The 19918-nt window shown below is 40.2% G+C and overlaps 1 protein-coding gene across 1 annotated transcript in view; it reads left to right on the forward strand.

The window, feature by feature from the left end:
* itsn2b (intersectin 2b) overlaps positions 1-15178 on the forward strand; it is a 37703-nt gene extending 22525 nt beyond the window's left edge. The window contains exons 22-40 of the mRNA XM_032519767.1: positions 1607-1662; positions 2046-2212; positions 2430-2460; positions 2572-2693; positions 3199-3295; positions 3469-3663; positions 7747-7868; positions 8326-8432; positions 8601-8784; positions 9070-9168; positions 9292-9375; positions 9515-9598; positions 9767-9829; positions 10916-11065; positions 11240-11358; positions 11442-11524; positions 12617-12670; positions 12901-13074; positions 13209-15178. Of these exons, the coding sequence (XP_032375658.1) occupies positions 1607-1662; positions 2046-2212; positions 2430-2460; positions 2572-2693; positions 3199-3295; positions 3469-3663; positions 7747-7868; positions 8326-8432; positions 8601-8784; positions 9070-9168; positions 9292-9375; positions 9515-9598; positions 9767-9829; positions 10916-11065; positions 11240-11358; positions 11442-11524; positions 12617-12670; positions 12901-13074; positions 13209-13357 (2140 nt within the window). The 3' untranslated portion in view covers positions 13358-15178. The remainder of the gene's footprint in view (positions 1-1606; positions 1663-2045; positions 2213-2429; positions 2461-2571; positions 2694-3198; positions 3296-3468; positions 3664-7746; positions 7869-8325; positions 8433-8600; positions 8785-9069; positions 9169-9291; positions 9376-9514; positions 9599-9766; positions 9830-10915; positions 11066-11239; positions 11359-11441; positions 11525-12616; positions 12671-12900; positions 13075-13208) is intronic.
* The last annotated feature ends 4740 nt before the right edge of the window (positions 15179-19918 follow it).

Genomic DNA, 19918 nt, shown 5'->3' on the forward strand with positions numbered 1-19918 from the left:
ATCATGATCTCAGATATCCATTGCAAATGACTTCCATGATTCTGCTTAGAAATCCACAGGAAAAAAGTTCCTTTATCACTCCAAAACTTGCTTGAGAATCATTACAGTTTAAATTTTTCTTCAGTATCAAAGTAATCCAATCACAGTTCTCTGTACATCCATGGGTACATTGCAAACAGGAACCACTAACAGCTGACATGTACATAGTGTTAATGGTGCCAATTTTCCAAAATATATACAAATATAGGCTGAAAACACCATAGCTAACTGTCATATTTCATTTGTAAACATCCAATGTTTAAGGTTAAGTTAGTGTCATAGTACAGCACAGGGTTGTACAACGTAATGCAGTTATAGTCCCTTCATGCTACTCATGAAAAACAAAAACATGTACTCAGTAGCATGAAGGACATACCTGTCAACTTTCCATACCAACATATTTTGTGGCCGTATCGGTGAGTAAATCAGCGAAAACATGCATCACTCACATTATTATGTCTATATGTCAGTAAGTAAGTCTAAATGAGTGGCAACTACTCCAGTAAATCATGTATTTACAGTAGAAATGACTTTATCCTCCTTTGTGATGAGGAATCCGCTGTGTTAAAGGTGTCCTGCCAAACAAAACTGTTTTTACTTGCATTTTCTTTTTTTAAATCTGTTAGGTTCACATGTGTTTGTGTTATGTCGTGAATGTGAAAATGAACTGTTACCTACTCTATCAGCTCTAGCCACTAAAAAGAAATAAGCGGAGAAATCAGGCCAATTACAAAAGTTGGTCCGTCTGACATCATGGTGCTTGAGCTTGCCCAGTTGCGCTAGGTAAAGGATGCTGATAGCCAGCCTCTCATTGGCTAGTTATTAGCCAATCAGAGTCAAGCAGTTTAGCTTGTTGAATATTCATTGATTTGTGCCAGTAATGAGAACTGGCACAAATCGAGCTGAGCCTTCCTGCAAGCTTGTTATACCACACTAGAATGGCTTGAAACAAGGTAACCAAGGCATTTTTCCACAAAAATTGTCACAGAGTCCATGGTATAACTTCAGACATTACCACAAAGTGATGAAATATGTGTGGCTGGGCACCTTTTAAGAGAGTCACACACACTTACAAATCACACAGCAGCATACATTTGCACATTCTGTTTGGTTCCAGCTGACATGTTGCCAGACCTCGGGGTCTAGAGGAAGCTGAGTCTGAAAGTAAGGCTCCTGATATACCAGTCAATCCAGTCACATTCTCCTCTCAGGGTTTGGCTAATAAACAAAAGAATGAGAGTGCAGGTTGAGGATTCCAGAGTAGAACCCATGCTTCTTTGTATTGAAAGGAGCCGGTAAAGTGTGTCGGGCCTTTGAGAAGTATAACTCCTGGTATTCCAACTCCTAGACCCCAGGGCAGACCTAAACCATGCAGCAGGGATTGATACCCCCATCTGGCTTAAGAATGTCTTGCATCCCCCAGGAGGAGCTAGAGGACGTGTCTAGGGGGGAAATCTTTTGGTCCTTCTGTGATCCAGATAAGCGTTGGAGGATGGTTAGATGATAGATGAAACGATGGGTAGAATGCATGAATAAGTATGGTAATGTAGTCTTTCTGTGTTAACAGCATGAAGAGCTCCCTTGCTGATGCTTCGGAGACTAGCGACAGCCTGCAGCTTGAAGGTACAGTAATAAATCTGCCTAAGGTTTTTAAGTTAACATTTGATCATCATACATTACACACACACTATACATTATTGTGTTGCTTTTTGTCTGGCTCGTATTTTAACATTTTATGATGGATTTCAGGTGGTTTATTGCATGATGTTGTACAGTATGAACTCTGCATTTCCTTTTAAAAATCTAGAAAAAGTCTTCACGAGATGTCTTTAAAATGGCCGGTTCAGCCTACCTAAATAAATGTATATAACAATATTATCTTGGAAAATGTGTCGGAAATCTTGTTGTCTTGTTAGAGTTCAGCATGACTGAGCAGCAGGTCTTTTACAAGCTGGGGCCTTAGCTATTTGCTGTTTATTTATGTTCATATATTTTTTACTTTCCAGAATACACAGCGCTGTACACCTATGAGTCTCCGGAGCATGGTGATCTGACGTTTGGAGAGGGAGATGTGATCTTGGTGAGCAAGAAAGAGGGAGAGTGGTGGCATGGCTCTATAGGCGAAAGCACAGGCGTCTTCCCCAGCAACTACGTCAAACCTAAAGAGACAGATGTAAGAACACTCAACACGTGTCAATATACAAGGACAAAATCTGTATCCAGTCCATTACTATATAACACTGCTTTGATATTTGTGGTTGTTTGTTGGATTGCATTATATTGCAAGGCGTTCTTGTTATTTTCTTCCCTCCCCATATATGCTTGTGTTGTTTTATTTTTGTTTTGTGTTTCTAAAGTTTGTAATGGTGATATCATTTTTGTTTTTTCAGACATTAAGTATATCTGCAAAGAAGAAGCCAGGTGAGCTCATCATCTTGTCTTTTTTTGTCTAATCTCTGTCTCCGACTCACATGAGAACACAATACCTGGTTTTGCATTTTGCAAAGTTGCATTTGTGTCTTGTGTTCACAGTGATCGCCCAGGTAATTAGGGCCCGACCCTCTACCCGCCCTGAACAGCTGAATCTGGAAAATGGCCAGCTCATCCTCATCCTTGGCAAGAACGCCTCTGGCTGGTGGCTCGGAGAACTGCAGGTCAGCTATCAACTGCTGTTCTCAGCGACTTTCTGTGGGTGCTTAATACTGTACAGCAGATAACCACAGAGGGTCAGGCTCAGCTGTCCTTGACATTGTACATTAACCAACCTTTTTGGCTTGTATTCCACTAAAACAAAGCAATGTCCACTTGCCACCCCTTACATTTTGAATATCGGTTGTGAACAGTTCAACCAAATACATTTTTCTTCTTTTATTGGAATGAGTTTTGGTGGCCTGAGATCAATGCAATTCACTGGGGGGGTTGAATGATTACAGGCAAGAATGAGAAATTCTGTGTTGAAATGTTTTTTTTCTGCTTTTCTGTTGTTTTTATCACGTTTCAACCCAATTTACTTAATAAGCCCTGACCCCCAAGTTGGAATCCATTGCACTTGAGGTTTTTGGTTCATTGTTCAAGTATTTAGAGATAATTGTTGGCCAGTATTCCTGCTTTCTGATTAAAACCTTATTCTCCACGTTGGTTTGTGTTGTCTGACTCTAGGCCCGTGGTAAAAAGCGTCAGAAGGGCTGGTTTCCTGCCTCTCATGTCAAAGTATTGGGATCCAACAGCGGCATGTCCACACCAGCACCCCAACCAGGTAACACTCACTCACACACTCACTCAGTCTCTCACTCACTCACTCACTCACTCACTCACTCACTCACTCACTCACTCACTCACTCACTCACTCACTCTCTCTCTCTCACACACACACACACACACACACACAAATAAAGAAAAGTATGGTAAACTTCTGTTCTTCTCTTTCAGTCTGTCAGGTGATAGCCATATACGACTACACAGCAGCCAACGGCGATGAGATGAGCTTCTCCAAAGGGCAGCTGATCGCCGTTCTTGACAAAAACGACCCTGATTGGTGGAAAGGAGAAATTAACGGGGTCACTGGTCTTTTCCCCACCAATTACGTTAAGATGACCACGGCGGATTGTGACCCCAGCCAGCAGTGTAAGTACATCCCTTAAACATGAGTACACATAGAAATTATGCATGTTTAAAACACAGAGCCACTCTGACTAATACTTTGTTTATCTATGCAACACCCATCTACCATGACTGATATTTCTTTGTCCACCAATCTCTTTATCTGTAGATCTTTGATTCTTACTGACAACTTTATTTCACATTTTCCCCTGTTTTTCCCACTTCCTCTCTCCCTACCCAATCTGTGTTTCTCTTCACTCCCTCTTTCCATTCCTCGGCTTCTGTCTCTTTCTCCTTCTAGGGCGTTAGAAAGTCTCTCCCTCCTCCACCTCTTCTTCCTCTTCCTTCTTCCTACAGAGAGACCCACTATTACACACTGATCTGAAGGGCCAGAGTGTCTGGACTCCCTATCTACTAATGTCTCCCACTGACCGTGCTTGCGCGTGCGTGTGCACGTGTGTTTATTAAGTTTATATCAGTATCTGAAGCAACTTTCTAATGACCCTCAATGCTGATTCTGTAAATTGTTAAAGCCTTTGTGCCTTCTATGATTTCCTCTCTCCTTGTTTTGATTTTGATCTGATGACACTTAAATAGTGGGTCTCTCTGTGGCTTGTCCCTCTTCCTTCCTTTTGTTTCGCTACAGAAGACACTTATTTTCCCCCTTTATTCATGCTGCATCTGCCTCTTTTTCCCATCACCTCTTGTCCTTTTAGTTTTTTCCTTTTTTCGCGCATAGTTTTCCATTCTTACTCTCCAATTTTGAGTTTAGCTCACACAGAGCCCACTATTTGTCTCTGTCTTTCCTCTGAAATGTGTCTATATTCAGACATGATGTGCAAGTTTAACTCTCACTTATGCTAACTATGAATAGTGTACTATATAATAGACAGAATAATGGAAGGTCCAAATTCCAGCCCAGCCCTCCTGCACTTATCTTAAAAAGCTTTAAACAAGCCACGAAGTGGACATTTGACTTTGTAAATTTATCAGAGAAATGTATTTATGAAGGTGTATGTATTTTAGTATGCTAATTATAAAAGTTGTAGTCGATTGCTACTAAAAACATGTTTAGAGATGTAGCATTACATTTTGCTTTCAACTTTAACCATTTTGCACTGGGTTTTTTCTTTTGTGCCTTTGAAAACCTTGTGTTTAACCTAATTTTGACAGAAAATGGTACAAGCAAAAGTGTACAGTTTGTCCTGTACATTAATAGCCATAACTAAGTCAGATGTTATCACTAACAGAAGGAACTAAAGTAGTTTGAAGTGAGCTGAAGCGACTCTTCACCATATGGGAAACTGTTATAAAGCCATTGACAGACATACACTTTGCCTCCAGAGGTGAGAGAGCACAAACTTCTGGTCTGCTGCTGCTCTGAATGTTTTATTCTGTGCATAAACTAAATGCATGTCTGCTCATAGTGTTCACCACAGTGAAAATAACATATTAAGGGTGTCAAAATTTAGATTTTAAATTGAAAATCTATCAAATGAGCTTTCACTTTTGAAATGATCTAAAATCTAAATGAAAAGCAGGAATGGTAATTCCCACAATATTTTTTTTCTCTCCACCCCCTCTTACTTGCGCACATCTGAAGGAAAAAAAACATGGAGGAGTTGGTGATGACCAAAGACTGTATAATATTAATGGACAGAGCATGCTTGACGTCACCCATTGGTTTTTGGAGATCTGCTATGAGTCGTGGTGTTTGCCGTTATGGGCTCAGCCATCCTGGTTGCGGATGTGAACATTTTAGAGAGGGAAGAGTGAGGGAGGAGCCATAGACTGTTGGGCGGTATCTGACTGTGACGTTAGGTGAGAGTTGGCAACGCTGCTTACACTCTACGTTACACACTTTCACTTGCAATCTGGATTCAACTGCTGCTGAAAGCTAGCCTACATAATTCAAGGTAAGATTTAGCTTTGTTAGGTTTTAAATATATCTTTGTCCCATAGTTATATTACATATAAGACAGGCCGTGAACTGTCACACATAACAGCCACGCCCTAAAACAGTTCCTGCTTCATCATTGACTTTAAAATGAACGTGACCATTCTTAAAAAAATGAACATTCTATATTGCAGAAAACTGAATCTAGCAATTGAGACCATAAACTCATCATGAAAATGTTTACTGAGGTATAAATGAGAAGTGGGTCCCTTTCTTGTAGACTTTTCCAGAAACCATGGACCATTAATATAATATATATATATATATATAATATTATATATATATCACCACACACACACACACACGCACACACACACACACACACACACACACACACACACACACACACACACCACACACACCCACACACACACACTCTATGACAGAAACCAATCTCCTTTTTCAACCGCACATGTCGCCCCTTGCTGGAATTCAGATTGATTGCAGGTTTAAGGCACTTCCTCATTTGCAGTACTTTGCCGAACCGGATGCTTTGTCCATTAATATAAACACCAGAACTGGGAAATCCGCCTGATTCCCTGAAGTCACCGGTGTGGCAACATTTTGCATTCCTCATGTGTGAGTTATGTAAACAAACAGGGTAGTTAAATCTTGTGGGCTCTGACTCCATGGTGTATTCAAGTGTATTCAAGTGCACCTCAGTAAACTAATGGTGCATTCAATTGCACTCTTCTAAACTCTGACAAACTCAAACTGTTAATAAAAATAAGTACCTTTCTTCCATCTGGTGGCTCTTATTGTGGCAATGTTGAAAAAAAAGTCTTAATCAAATCGGGGATTTGGAGAACTGTGACACTCTAGTAACATAGTTATCATTATTGTCAGGACTTTTCCTTCAGGTCCAAAAGTCTAGGCAAGCTTCTCATAATGGTGACTCCAGTTCCCAGTCTGATAAATAGGAGCTGTTAGCAAAACTGATAACACATACAAAACATTTGTGTCACTATTTTGAAGACTTGTTGAATATATTCTGATTCTGAAATAAAACATACAAAATAAAGTTTAGTTTGATATGAAATTAAGTGTTTGTGTTATTGTTAAATTAAGTATTAGTCCTCTAAAGGGGGGGGTGTGTGTGTGTGTGTGTGGTGTGTGTGTGTGTGTGTGTGTGTGTGTGTGTGTGTGTGTGGTGTGTGTGTGTGTGTGTGTGTGTGTGTGTGTGTGTGTGGTGTGTGTGTGTGTTGTGTGTGTGTGTGTGTGTGGTGTGTGTGTGTGTGTGTGTGTGTGTGGTGTGTGTGGTATGCAGTGTTTATATTATCAACATAATACATATGAGTAAGATGGACAGATGTAGAGTGGGTGAACAACGGTTGTTGCAGCTCAATGCAGAGTCAAACATCCATGTGTCTTCCTGTTTGTGGTGGTAACAGTGGTGATATTAGGTATGTGATCTGGACATTATCTAAGAACATTTGCTCAATTGGCGGATCTCAATGAAAAGTGTAAAAAACTAAGCTTTTTCCACTGCAAACATGCGTCACAGGGTGACAAAGAAAAAACAAAACCTCCTCTTCCTGTTTTGGTACAAACAGATTTGGTCGAGGCAAGGTTTTAGTCTGATATGAGCAACAAGAAGATAGCACAGAGCGAGGGAGAGACAGGAGAGACAGAGTACAATCAGACAAATGCAACAGAAGACGGGCAACTATCTAAAATACTTGTAGAGACAGAATCATAGCAATGACTTTACCGAGCAGCTTTTACTTTCTAAACCTTTGGAATGAGACAGATGATGAGGGAGAGGAAAGAGATCGGTCAATGAGGGAACAACAGTCAGCTAGTATGGGACCCTTACAATGGGCTAATGGACCCCTTGGATCAGGTAAGTGTGTGTGTGTGTGTGTGTGTTTGTGTCTCTAGACTATAGTTTCCTTTTCCATCCCTCTTCTTCCCCTTTGTCATCTCCAGTTTCCTCTCTAAGAAAAACTTCAATATTGTGTGCATAGACTTGAGAAAGCAAAGTAGAAAGATTCAAAAGCAGCATTGTTTTTTGTTGTTGTTTTTGTCCAAACATCCAGCAGGGGGCAGTGAATGCAGTGCCAAAGTGTTGTGTTGTGGTTTTAAGTGGTTTGATTATTTCTTTTGTACAAAAACAAATCAACCAATTTTGTATTTCTCCTCTCTTGCAGGGTGTGCAGACCTGAAAAGTCTGGACCAAATGAGCTCCCAGGAAAAGAAGAGACAGGGTTACATCCATGAGCTGATCCAGACTGAGGAGAGATACGTGGAAGACTTGCAGATAGTGCTGGAGGTAATGGACACATGTCCTGCTTAATAACTCATGTATAAACAGAGAGTTCAACTACATACACAGTAAATCCATTCAGTGTTTAAAGGAGAATTCCGGTCAATTTCAACACGTAGCTCTGTTGTTCGGAGATTTGAAGTGCTGTCACTAGCAAGAAAAATGAAAACAATCGGTGCTGTCTACACTGAGTTATCCTCCTGCTACAGTTAGTACCAAACAGGGCAAGTTTTAAATGTGTTTTTTGCCTCTAAACATGTTCAAAATGTCATTACAAATGCCTAGCCATGTGCAATGATTCCTTCCGAGAGAACACAGCGACTCTGACTGCAGTAGATGCGACAGAAAGGCATAAAAGTTGTGTTAATGAGATGCGTCCTGATCACATACCTGATGGTGTGTTTCCGTCATTCTCTTTCTGTCTAACCTCTTCTCTCCTGTCTTTGTGTGTGTCTCTGTGTAGGTTTTCCATAAGCCTATGTCAGAGTCGGGCCGGCTGAATGATGCAGAGATGGTCATGATATTTGTCAACTGGAAGGAACTGCTGGCCTGCAACTCTAAATTTCTGAAGTAAATATCACATGGACAGAGTGTATGACATCTACATAGAAGAGACAATCGGTCTAATTGAGTATTGAAATGTTATACAAGTGCAGCTATTTTAGCGTTGTGTCCATGTGGATTCTGTCTGGAGAAAAATGTAGAGCTGCTTATGGTCATACATGTGGTATTTTGCAGGGCACTACGTGTGCGTAAGAAGATGGGCGGGGAGAACATGCCAGTCCCGATGATTGGGGATATCCTGGCCGCGGAGCTGTCCCACATGCAGCCCTACATCCGCTTCTGTTCGTGCCAGATCAACGGAGCAACACTGCTCCAGACGCGCATCGACAACGAGCCAAACTTTAAGGACTTCCTCAAGGTAAGATGTAGGGCACAGTGAAGGAGCAGAAACCTCTTAATCATGTGTATTGTGAGGGAGGAGTGAGCAAAGAAAGGAAGCCGTGTGGGTCGTAAACACAGAGTGACAGAAGAATAGTGGAGATCTGTGGACGGACAGGTAGAGGTGGAGATAGAAGGGGGAGTGTGTAATTGACGTAGCATCATTATCCTGTTGTGTTTTTGATACTCTGCAGTCACATCCATGGAGGTAGAAACAAAATTCTGAATGTGTTTATTAACATTAACATCTTTTATTTCCCATTAGAAAATTGCCACAGACTACAGGTGTAAAGGCATGCCGCTCTCCAGCTTCCTGCTGAAACCCATGCAGAGGATCACACGCTACCCGCTGCACATCAAAAACGTAGGCCATCATGTTCATGAGCGTGTCTGTGTTTGAACTCCTCATTAATCAGGCGGATCAAATGCCTTTTTGTCTTTAATATGTCCGTGTATTTAACTTGTCTGTGTGTGTGTGTGTGTTTAGATCCTGGAGAGCACGCCAGAGGGCCATGCTGACCGAGGTCCTCTGAAAGAGGCTCTGGAAAGGGCAGAGGAACTCTGTCAACTGGTTAATTTCTTCATTGATTTCCTCATTTATGACCCCTCTCGTTACTCTAATTACATTTATTTGTTTATTTTCCTTTCACTGCATTCTGTGTGGAAAAGATTTGAATGCTGTTTCTGTAGTGAATCATTGTTTTACTCAGGTAAACGAGGGCGTGAGAGAAAAGGAGAACTCTGACAGACTGGAATGGATTCAGAACCACGTTCAGTGTGATGGTGCTGCAGAGGTATTAAGCTTACTGACTCACAATTAAGTAAGAAACAAGTTCATTAGTAGTAAAACAAAGAGTTTGTATAAGCTTGATTACTTTTTGCAAGTTGGTTTCAAAAGAGAATTTTCTATAATACCTCATTCTAATGTGAAAGATCCTTCTTAAGTTACTCTCTTTCAACAGAACCTGGTCTTTAACTCTCTTACCAACTGTTTGGGCCCAAGGAAACTGCTCCACAGTGGCAAGGTGAGTGAAACTGTGACGTTTCTGAAACTGTGCTAACCAGAGTCATTGAACCGCTCTGGTGGGGCTTCATACACTGAACTAAATTATAAACGCAACACTTTTGTTTTTACCGCCATTTTTCATGAGCCGAACTACACAAAAGGCTTATTTCTCTCAAAAAAACACTATACAGTAAAAAGTCAGTATCTGGTGTTAGGGTTAGGTTTCATCTTCTCTCTCTCTTCTCTCTCTCTCTCTCTCTCTCTCTCTCCTCTCTCTCTCTCTCTCTCTCTCTCTCTCTCTGTCTGTCGACCTGACTGCAGTTAGTTGTTGTAACCAACTTGAGTGGGCAAATGCTCACATTTGATGGCGTCTGACACTTTGGAGAGGTGTTCTCTTCACGGATTATCTCTAACCCTAACATCAGATGCTGCACACCTGTGCAATATAACCCTGCTGTCTAATCAGCATCTTGATATGCCACACATGTTAGGTGGATGGATTGTCTCGGCAAAGGAGAAGTGCTCACTAACACAGATTTAGACAGATTTGTGAAAAATATTTCAGAGAAATAAGCCTTTTTTGTACCGTACATAGAAATAAAGATCTTTGAGTTCAGCTCATGAAAAATGTGAGCAAAAACAAAAGTGTTGCGTTTATAATTTAGTTTAGTATACTTTAGAAAAAATTACATTTTCCATTTCATTGAATGAGTATTTTAAATGTTAAAGAGACCAGACAGACTGGGGATGAAATGTGAAACATTACTGGGTCAGACCGCGAGGTGTCGTGGTCACGCGGTGACAAGCCTCAGAGTAAAACTTCCCCAGTGGAGATCAGTGAGCTGGTTCATCTGAGCAGAAACTCAACAGGAGGATCTCAGGCAGTGATGACACAGCACCCTGAATAATATTGTTATATAAATACAGACTCAGTGATGGTGGTGGTACCACACAGAAGTAAAACTGTTGTAAACACTGTTTAATTATTGTTGTGGTGATTCTAAATAATATAATGTGTGTTGTATTTTATATATATATATTATATATATATATATATATATATATATATATATATATATATTTTTTTTTCTTCTTCTTCTTTCAGATGAACAAGGTAAAGAGCAACAAGGAACTCTGGGCCTTCCTCTTTAGTGACTTTCTGCTTTTGACCCATGCGACTAAACAGTTGAGCTCGTCTGGGCCTGATAAACTGTTCAGCAACAGAAACAATGTACAGCTCAAGATGTACAAGCCGGTAAGACACACACACCACACACACACACACACACACACACACACACACACACACACACACACACACACACAACACACACACACACACACACTCGCAGTTTCAAGTTTTGATGTCCTCAATTTGTGGCTGCATGACGCTTGTGTTTGACCGTGTATAATCTTTTATTTCTTGTAGCCTGTGCTGCTAAATGAAGTTCTGGTTAAGCTGCCAGATCCATCGAGCGACGAACCCATTTTCCACATCTCACACATCGATAGAGTCTATATCCTCAGGACCGACAACATTAATGAACGGTAGCTACACACAGACACACAGACTGATGGGGTGGGTGTGTTTTTTGGTGGCCTATACGGTTACTGTGTGTTTCTGTTTTCAGGACGGCCTGGGTGCAGAAGATTAAGGCTGCATCTGAAGAATTTATTGAGACAGAAAAAAAAAAAAGGGAAAAGGCCTATCAAGGTTTGTATCTCCAATCAAACAGTCTGTACGACAACCAATTAGGGCTGCACAATTAATTGAATTTTAATCGCAATCACGATTTTGTCTTTCCACGATCAAATTATCATTATAATTAATAATAATGATTATCAAAAACAGATGGCAGTTGTCAACCGTCGGTCACAAGGTTTACCAGTTTACCAGTAAACGCAACATTTTGTCCCGTCTGTGTTGTTTTTCAGACAACAGCAGTGACCAGTGCTAGTCGGTGCTAGTTAGCGTCTGTTATCTCACAGGGCTCTAGGGCGCGACTAACATTTTTCCTAGGTCACACTGGTGCACCTAATGTCCTCGCATCCGCTGCCTCTCCACAAACAAAACAATGTTGTTTCGATATGGTTTAATTTTGCGTTACATGGCCCATTTCTTTTGTAAAGCCGTGCTTGTGTTTGGACCTGGGCAAGAGATGGGACCGGTGGCCAGAATGTCATAGTTCATAAAAATGCAAAGCAGTGACAATACAGACATTTTATACACACATGTGTAACTCTGCTGGCTTGCCATTCGACCAGTACTGGACCCATTCATAATGAGTCAGCCTCTGTGAGTAGCATATGTCCATCGCACTTCCTCTCTCTACCTAGCTCTTTTAATCAGTTATTTTTTTAAGCAAGTGAAGGAGCTTTCTCAGAGATACAAATATATCCTAGGCTATTCATTTCAGATAATTTTCATTTACATGTGTTGCAGCTGTATGTTGTACAACATACAACTTCAACATAAGAGGAATGTAGCACAATATGGATGTGAAAGCAGTTATAAATAGCCTATGTGACGACAAAATTTGTTTTGGTTAAAATCAACAAATAATTTGATAATTAATTGTGATCTCAATATTGATCAAAAATAATTGTGATTATCATTTTGGCCATAATTGTGCTGCCCAACAACCAATGTGTTGATCTCTGGTGTTGTGTGTGTGTGTGTGTGTGTGTGTGTGTGTGTGTGTGTGTGTGTGGTGGTGTGTGTGTGTTGTGTGTGTGTGTGTGTGTGTGTGTGTGGTGTGTGTGTGTGTGTGTGTGTAGGATTGTGGGTGCTAGTGGAATCGGCCAGGACTCTATGTCACCGTCTTGGAGGCCACTGAACTCAAGCCAGGCAAACCCAATGGTGAGCATAGATACACTGATGATACGGGGCGGCACATTTAATTATGATGCTCTGTCATCCCTTTTTCCATCAGTTTGAGGCCCTGCTCTTCTATCGTCTTCTGTTTTTTTTCCTCATCTCTTTCTTTATCTCTTCCTGGTTCTCTTCTCCTTCCCTCTACCTGCTCTTATACCCTATTCCCTTCCCTCTCACCTGTCCCTCTTCTTACCTGTCTTCATGTCTTCGTCCAGGTAAAAGTAACCCTTACTGTGAAGTGAGCATGGGAGCTCAGATATTCACGTCCAGAACACTCAACGAAACTGTGAACCCCAAGTGGAACTTCAACTGTCAGTTCCACATTAAAGACCTTTACCAGGACGTCCTGTGCATCACCATTTTTGAAAGAGACCAGTTTTCACCTGATGGTAAGTCCCCTGCTAGTTTCTTGCCATTCTCTTCATCTTCTCTGCCCTCACTCCTTTGTTTATTCCCACTGATTACTCCGTAAAGCTGCAAAATAAAGTGAGAATTCTTGTCTTCTATTTTTCCCTTATGACAGACTTTCTGGGTCGGACAGAGGTTCCTGTGGCGACCATAAAGAAAGAGTTTGAAAACAAGGGACCAGTAACACGTCGTCTTCTGCTGCACGAGGTTCCTACAGGGGAAGTGTGGGTCCGCCTCGACCTGCAGCTCTTTGGCAACAAATAGACACAATAGGATGAACTGAAATAATAATGGAGTCTTCTACCGAGACATCTAAATAAGGATATTATCCTCCTGCAGAGAGTAACCCAATAAGAGAGGCCGCTTTTTGTCACCTAAATAACCCACATGCCTAACATGGATACCAATATCAAACAAAACACCCCTGAACTGAACACAAATCACACCCTAATGTTTTAATATTAACCGGTACTAATAATACCTGATGTCATCTGAATCTTCCACTGGATTAGAGTCTGAGTGACATCATCTGATACCACCAATAAGAGTCAGATCCCCCCTTTTTTTCTGGTTGATGAACCCTGATAGAACGAGTAGCACGACAGCCGCAGCTGTTTGCACCTGCATGATATCTACTGTACTAATGGTAAAAGCAACAACTGCTGCCTGAGTTCTTAAACAGTGGAGACCAAGTGTGTCATGAGGACTAATCTGTAATAATGTTTAGCCTTCAGAGGGAGGTAGAACTGGACAAAGACGGCTTAGAAACAAATAATCCTATGTTAAGAAATCAATTAAAACCATTAATATAATGGATCTGCGCTGTATCTCAATAGTTGAATTTGACGTGTTCAATGATTGAGAAACACTGCCAAGTCTGGTCAACCATTTAACAAGTCGAACTTGAGGGTTTTCTCTTAACTTACAAGATATGTACATGTTGACTTTTTTTCTGGATGAGGTTGTGACTGACGGCTTTCAAGAGACTCTGTCTGATCTGTAACATCTTGTCACTGTGACATTAGGCGCATCATAAACTGGGGATCACGGACTCTGTTAACACAGACAAGAAGTTTTTTGTCAGTTGCTCTGGTCTGAAGTCAGTTTACTACTGTTAGATAGCTGATCTCAGGACACGTTCTTCTGGGTTTAATCTGTCACTGTTATAATGTGGAGGATTTTGAGGATGTTAATATTTTGAGGCAACACAGATTGGCAGATTGGTAGCAATAATAAACAGTATTTACTCACTTGTATTTTTGTTCTTTACATTTTCATCCTGCCAGACAGATTGGTATGTGTCTTTCTCTAGTCCCCGCCTCACTCAATATTGTCCGTCTCTGTTGCCTCAAAACGTTTTCCTTTATAAATATCTGAACATCAAAACTTAACAAGGACGTAGTGCGTAAAAGGTTTTGATTTATGTTGTCAGTTAACTTTTTGGTGTCTTCTGTCTCATTTTGACTTTTTTCTCTTTTGCATTCAGTTTCTTTTCTAACTGAGCGCCTGCTGTATTTATTTTTTAATTTATGTGTGTGTGACTATCCAAAGGCTTGGAGCGGCTGTGCTTGCTGTGTCATCTTGGATAATCAGTTGGTATCCACTGGGTTTGTTTTGTTTGACGTCTGTGTTCATCAGACACACAATACTGTTTTGACAATAGGCAATATAACATCTTAGATGATTATCTGCGATTGAGTTTTACTGTAAGTAGACTAGGTCACTAGTCATTTTGTTTTGTACTACTTTTGTATTCTATTAATTTGTTTTATTCAATCCACAAAACTCAGTTTTTAAGTCCTGTTTTAACTTTGATGATTCTTTGAATTTGTGGAAATTGCGCAAATAGACTGGACTACCTTCCTCGTCAATGTAGGGGTGTTAAAGTTTGTTTTACTTTTGATTTTTCCGCAGCCTTCTGCATTGACTGCTGCTGTGCTAACTGAGTTTATGGCCTCTCCAACCCAGATTGTCTGATCAGCGTGGAGTCTGTTACTTGCTGTTTGCTCTTACTTTGGCCTTCATGTTGCACTCTCTGAATCAGGGTTTCTTAAGTCAAATTAAAGTCATTAAAAGTGAAAAAAACTGTTCAATTATTGACTTGCTAACGAAAAGGGACATGTAACACTGTAAACGTTCAGTACATACTGGGTGAGTGGTTCTTGAGCTTCAGCTCTAGACAAAATAATGTAATAAAAATTCATGAAATGCTTTATGTTGATGAGTGAGGCTTAGGCTCATCTGGATTTTATGTGACAGATTATAATCTGAAATGCAACACTATCTTGATGTTATTTCTTTCAAAAAACAATGTCTCAGTAACTCTGCTCCAAAAACTCTGCTTTAGCCTTTATACATACAGTAATTGCAACACCATTCCACAGTTATCATTTACAACAGAAGACAGACCTTTGCTCTTATTTTCAAGAATAGCAATTAGAGCTGAGTGACACGGTAATAATGATGCAGTCATTTTTAAAAGTTGCCTACAATGAGAATAAATTATGTGTTTGAGGGCTAACATTCAGTGTAGGGAGGACAAAGTGTTCCTTTCACTACATACAGTAAGAAGCACAAACTGTCTTCTTTTGTCTTGTGCATCAAATGTTTAAGAAAAGAAAACCTATAAGATTCCTTTATTGTCATTGCATGATACATACAACAGGATTCAGGTGCCTGAGACGGTGCTCAAAAATAAATCTTTATCTAACATCTAACATGTTGAACACCAACATTCACACGCGTGCAACTCACATACACAGTTGTCAACATATACATGTTAAAAAGTGAAAAGAGTAAAAGAGCTTTTTGTATTGCACCAGTTGTAATTTTTAATAAATAATCATTTAGCATACAGTTACAGTTGTGTCTATAAGGCGTGTGATTTCAGAGTTCAGTGTGGTAATGGCTATCGGATAAAAACTGTACATCAGTCTTGAGGTCCTTGCTCTGATGGACCTGGATCTCTTCCCTGAGGGGAGAAGTTCAAACAGTTCATGTGCTGTGTAATGTGAGTGCTTTATGTTGCTGAATGCCTTCTGCCAGCTTCAGGAGGTGTAGATGTCTTCCAAAGTAGGCAAATGTGGAAGTAGAATTGCTGTAGTTTTTTGGCTCTATCAGTGACAGGACAGCTTAGACATAAAAGGGAAGAGAGGGGGGGAGTGACATGCAGCAAAGGACCACAGGTCGGAACTGAACCCACAACTGAGGACTGAGCCTTTGCATATGGGTGCACACGCTACCAGAAAGCCGCCCAGGTGCCTCGTGCTTTTTTTAACCAGTGATTTTGTTGTCCATGTGACATCCTCTGAAATGTGAGTGCCCCGGGGCTCTCTCCATGCACAGTGGCTGGTGATCAACCTGCTTCTTCCTGAAATCAATGATCTGTACTTTTGTTAGAATAAAAATAAATGTTAACATTTTTGACAATATTATTATTTAGTAAAATATTCAGTATGTTGTTGAGGAGTGAGGCATTAAAGATTTGAAACAAAAACAAAAATGATATAAGGATTTGATTTGATTTCACTGGTTTTGGTTGGTGTCCAGCCACAGAGTCAGTTAAGTTCATTGTGGAGTTGTCCGTGTGCACCAATAGACCTCATTAAGTCCTTCTTCGCCCTCCACTGGCTCTGGATCCAAAGGAGCAACAGTCGTTATGTAACCACACTGAGTGGCTCTGCGAGGGCCTGGCTGCAACACACACAGCTGCCAAACTGAGTCGACAAAGTCAGCTGAACTCAACCTTCTGTGGCAGAGTGCTACAGTGGGAGTAATGGATTTAATGCAGTGGGCGTGTGGTGATATAAACTCTGGTAACTAATTATTTCACGCTTGATTAGAAACTAATGTGTCACATGAACCACATAATCTGACCCAACATTTCTCTGGATCGTGAGGGAAGAATGACTTTAAAGTTTTTAATTTTACACAATTTGAAATTATGGCTCCAAAATATAATCTGTACTAGGCACAAGTCTGTAAAGTGACATACTTTTATTTTTTTAAATTGTAGATGGTGGATAAATTTTGAATGACAAAATATACAAATAAGTTATATTGCGACGCATAAGACTGATCGCAAGAATAAAGTACATTTTTTTAGTAAATGTTACCATCTCACTGTAAAACGTGACATGGATATATTATACTGCACCACTCTTTGAAACACTACCAGTGAAAAGACAGATTGTGTCTTTTTATGAGTGTGAAAGGATATCAAGTTTGATTTCACTGAGATAAGAGGATGTGTGCTTGTGTGTTGCATTAATTTCCTTTTGTCTACAAGCGGTAAGCTAAAATTGGACATGTAAAGATATAAATGCAGACAGAAACAAAAGAAAAAAGTTGGCTGGCGCAATGTCTGCATACCTGTGTCATCTGCATGTAGTCAGTGTTAAGGTCATGTACGCCTGTAATTTGTTTTTACTTAGTCAATTTACTGAACATGTTAAAAAAACACAAAGTAAAACTTAGAAGCCACAAAAAATAAAAATAAACCAGATCCTCAAAGATGTAGTTTATCTAAACTATTGTTCTTTCATTAAGTTGTAGGGATAATACTTTTCTATCCAAACCCTACTAGTTTCCGTTATTCATTATTAATTTCCAGATCCAAACTGGACAACCAATTGAGACACAACAGTTACTTAAGAGTGACACTAGCATTTTAATACTTGCATCCATGGGATAATTTCTATTAGATTTAATGACTGTTGAAAGACTGTTGTTCTAACCTGAGGATATATCATTATCGGTATTGGAGTAAAAAGCAGCCAAGTGAGAATATGCTTAATTACTCAATCTGTAAAACTTACAGCCCATGGAACCAAAGGCCTGCAACCAAAGAGGTGTTGTTCAAAATGTTGTCTTTACAGACTAAAACGTGGGTACAACGATACCAATAACGATATTGTTGAAAGAAGTCGCTGTGCACAGCACCAGTCTCACCAAACTGCAGTTGTCCTCAGCTCACAACTTTTAGTTCAGGAAGTATTTATTTTTGTCTGAACTTTCTCCTTGTGAGGAGTTTGAACGGCACACTTTTAGGGCTGTTTTTCAGAAATAATGCATAAATTAAACGAACTGTACCTACTTACAGCCTGGACAGCAGGCAGACACAGTTAGCAGGTAGCTAGTGAAAAATGTTGAACATTTAACAGCTAAACCAGCCAGATGTTCCCACGACTCCAAGTGTGTTTGTTTGTTTACAAGAAACCTCTACAGTGCACCTTTGAGTAGAATATCAACACTGTCCCCCACTGCTCAAACTAGTGCCAATGAGAGCTATTTAAATTTTCATATGCTCAATACGAACTCTTCCGACTGCTAGATGTAGAAACCTGGGTACATTTTAGGGTTTTGTTTTTGTTATGTGACAATAAGAAAACAGGACCGGGTCTGTGAGTTCCCTTTGATGCAGATTCTTCTGCTTCTCTGTTGCTACAGGCCACCTTTGCTCAGTGTAGGTCTTTGGCCAGGAGACAGACCCTCATTATTTGAGCTCTGTGCGTGTGTGTGTTGTGTGTGTGTGAGTGTGTTGTGTGTTACATAAGACAGCTGTTCATGTGGTGATGATCAAATCATTCCCATGACTGAATCAAGTGGAACTGAGGGCCTCTCAGACTCATCCTCCATGCACATTTCTCGCTCTCTCTCTGTCTCTTTCTCTCTCTCTCTCTCTTTCTGTCTCCATATGTTTTATTCCCTTCTGTCTCTGTTTTTCTCCTTCTGCCTCTAAACTACTCTCTTCTCATGCTTTGATGCACTTTTCTTTTACATTTAACTCACTCATAGCTATCTCTACCTGTAACCCTCTTTGCCCTGTATTTAGCTATTTCTGTCTTTTGTCTCTAAACTTACAGTACCTTTATTTATAAGAAAAAATAGGATGATGATTTATCAGTCATGGCTTATTTTTTACATTAAAGTTATAAAAAGTACAGTAATAAAATGTTTAAAAATAATAATAAAAATAAAGCAAATCTAACTCAAATTTCTTTAGTACAAATAATACTAATACGTTTTAGTTGGTAGCTGTGACAAACCCACTTTTCTCCCATTTTGACCAGGTGCTGATGATCTCAGAGGAAAAACATACCGTTCCAAGAACAGTTGACTTATCTGTTGACATACAAGACTTAAAACCTGCAATAATTATTGTCATGTTTCTAGCCACCTTCATAATGTAAATTAACTCTCTTTAGCTCTGTTTTGGTCTCCACCATCTCCTGGTGTAAATATCAGGATGATAATAATAATTAGTTCTTTAACTGTAATGTAAATGTGCTGTATTTATATATATGTAGCGCTTTTCTAGTCTTAACAACTACTCAAAGCGCTCTTACGTAGTACAGGAAACGTTCACCATTCACACACATTCATACACTGTGGCCGAGGCTGCCATACAAGGTGCCACCTGCTCATCACATACACACTCACACACATTCACACTCCGATGCGCAGCAAGTTGCACCGGGCGACGTGCAACTGCAGGGCCAGGGATCGAACCACCAACCTTCCTATTGGCAGGCAACAGCTCTACCACTGAGCCACAGCCGCCCCACTATGTATAGTATGCTCCACTATGTATAGTAAGCTAGTTGCTAACTGTGAGCAGATAGTGTACAGTGGCGTCTTGGAGCTTTTTCACTGAAAATAGCTGCCGGGCTGGCTCAGTTGGTAGAGCAGGGGCACATTTACACAGAGGTTCATGCCTCGACACAAAAGTCCAGGATTTGAGTCCGACCTGTGATGATTTACTGCATGTCTTTTCCCCTTTATCACCTAGCTGTCCTCTCCATTAAAGGTGTATAAAAGCCCCAA

This window comes from Etheostoma spectabile, chromosome 1 (assembly GCF_008692095.1).
Source record: "Etheostoma spectabile isolate EspeVRDwgs_2016 chromosome 1, UIUC_Espe_1.0, whole genome shotgun sequence".
Taxonomy (NCBI): domain Eukaryota; kingdom Metazoa; phylum Chordata; class Actinopteri; order Perciformes; family Percidae; genus Etheostoma; species Etheostoma spectabile.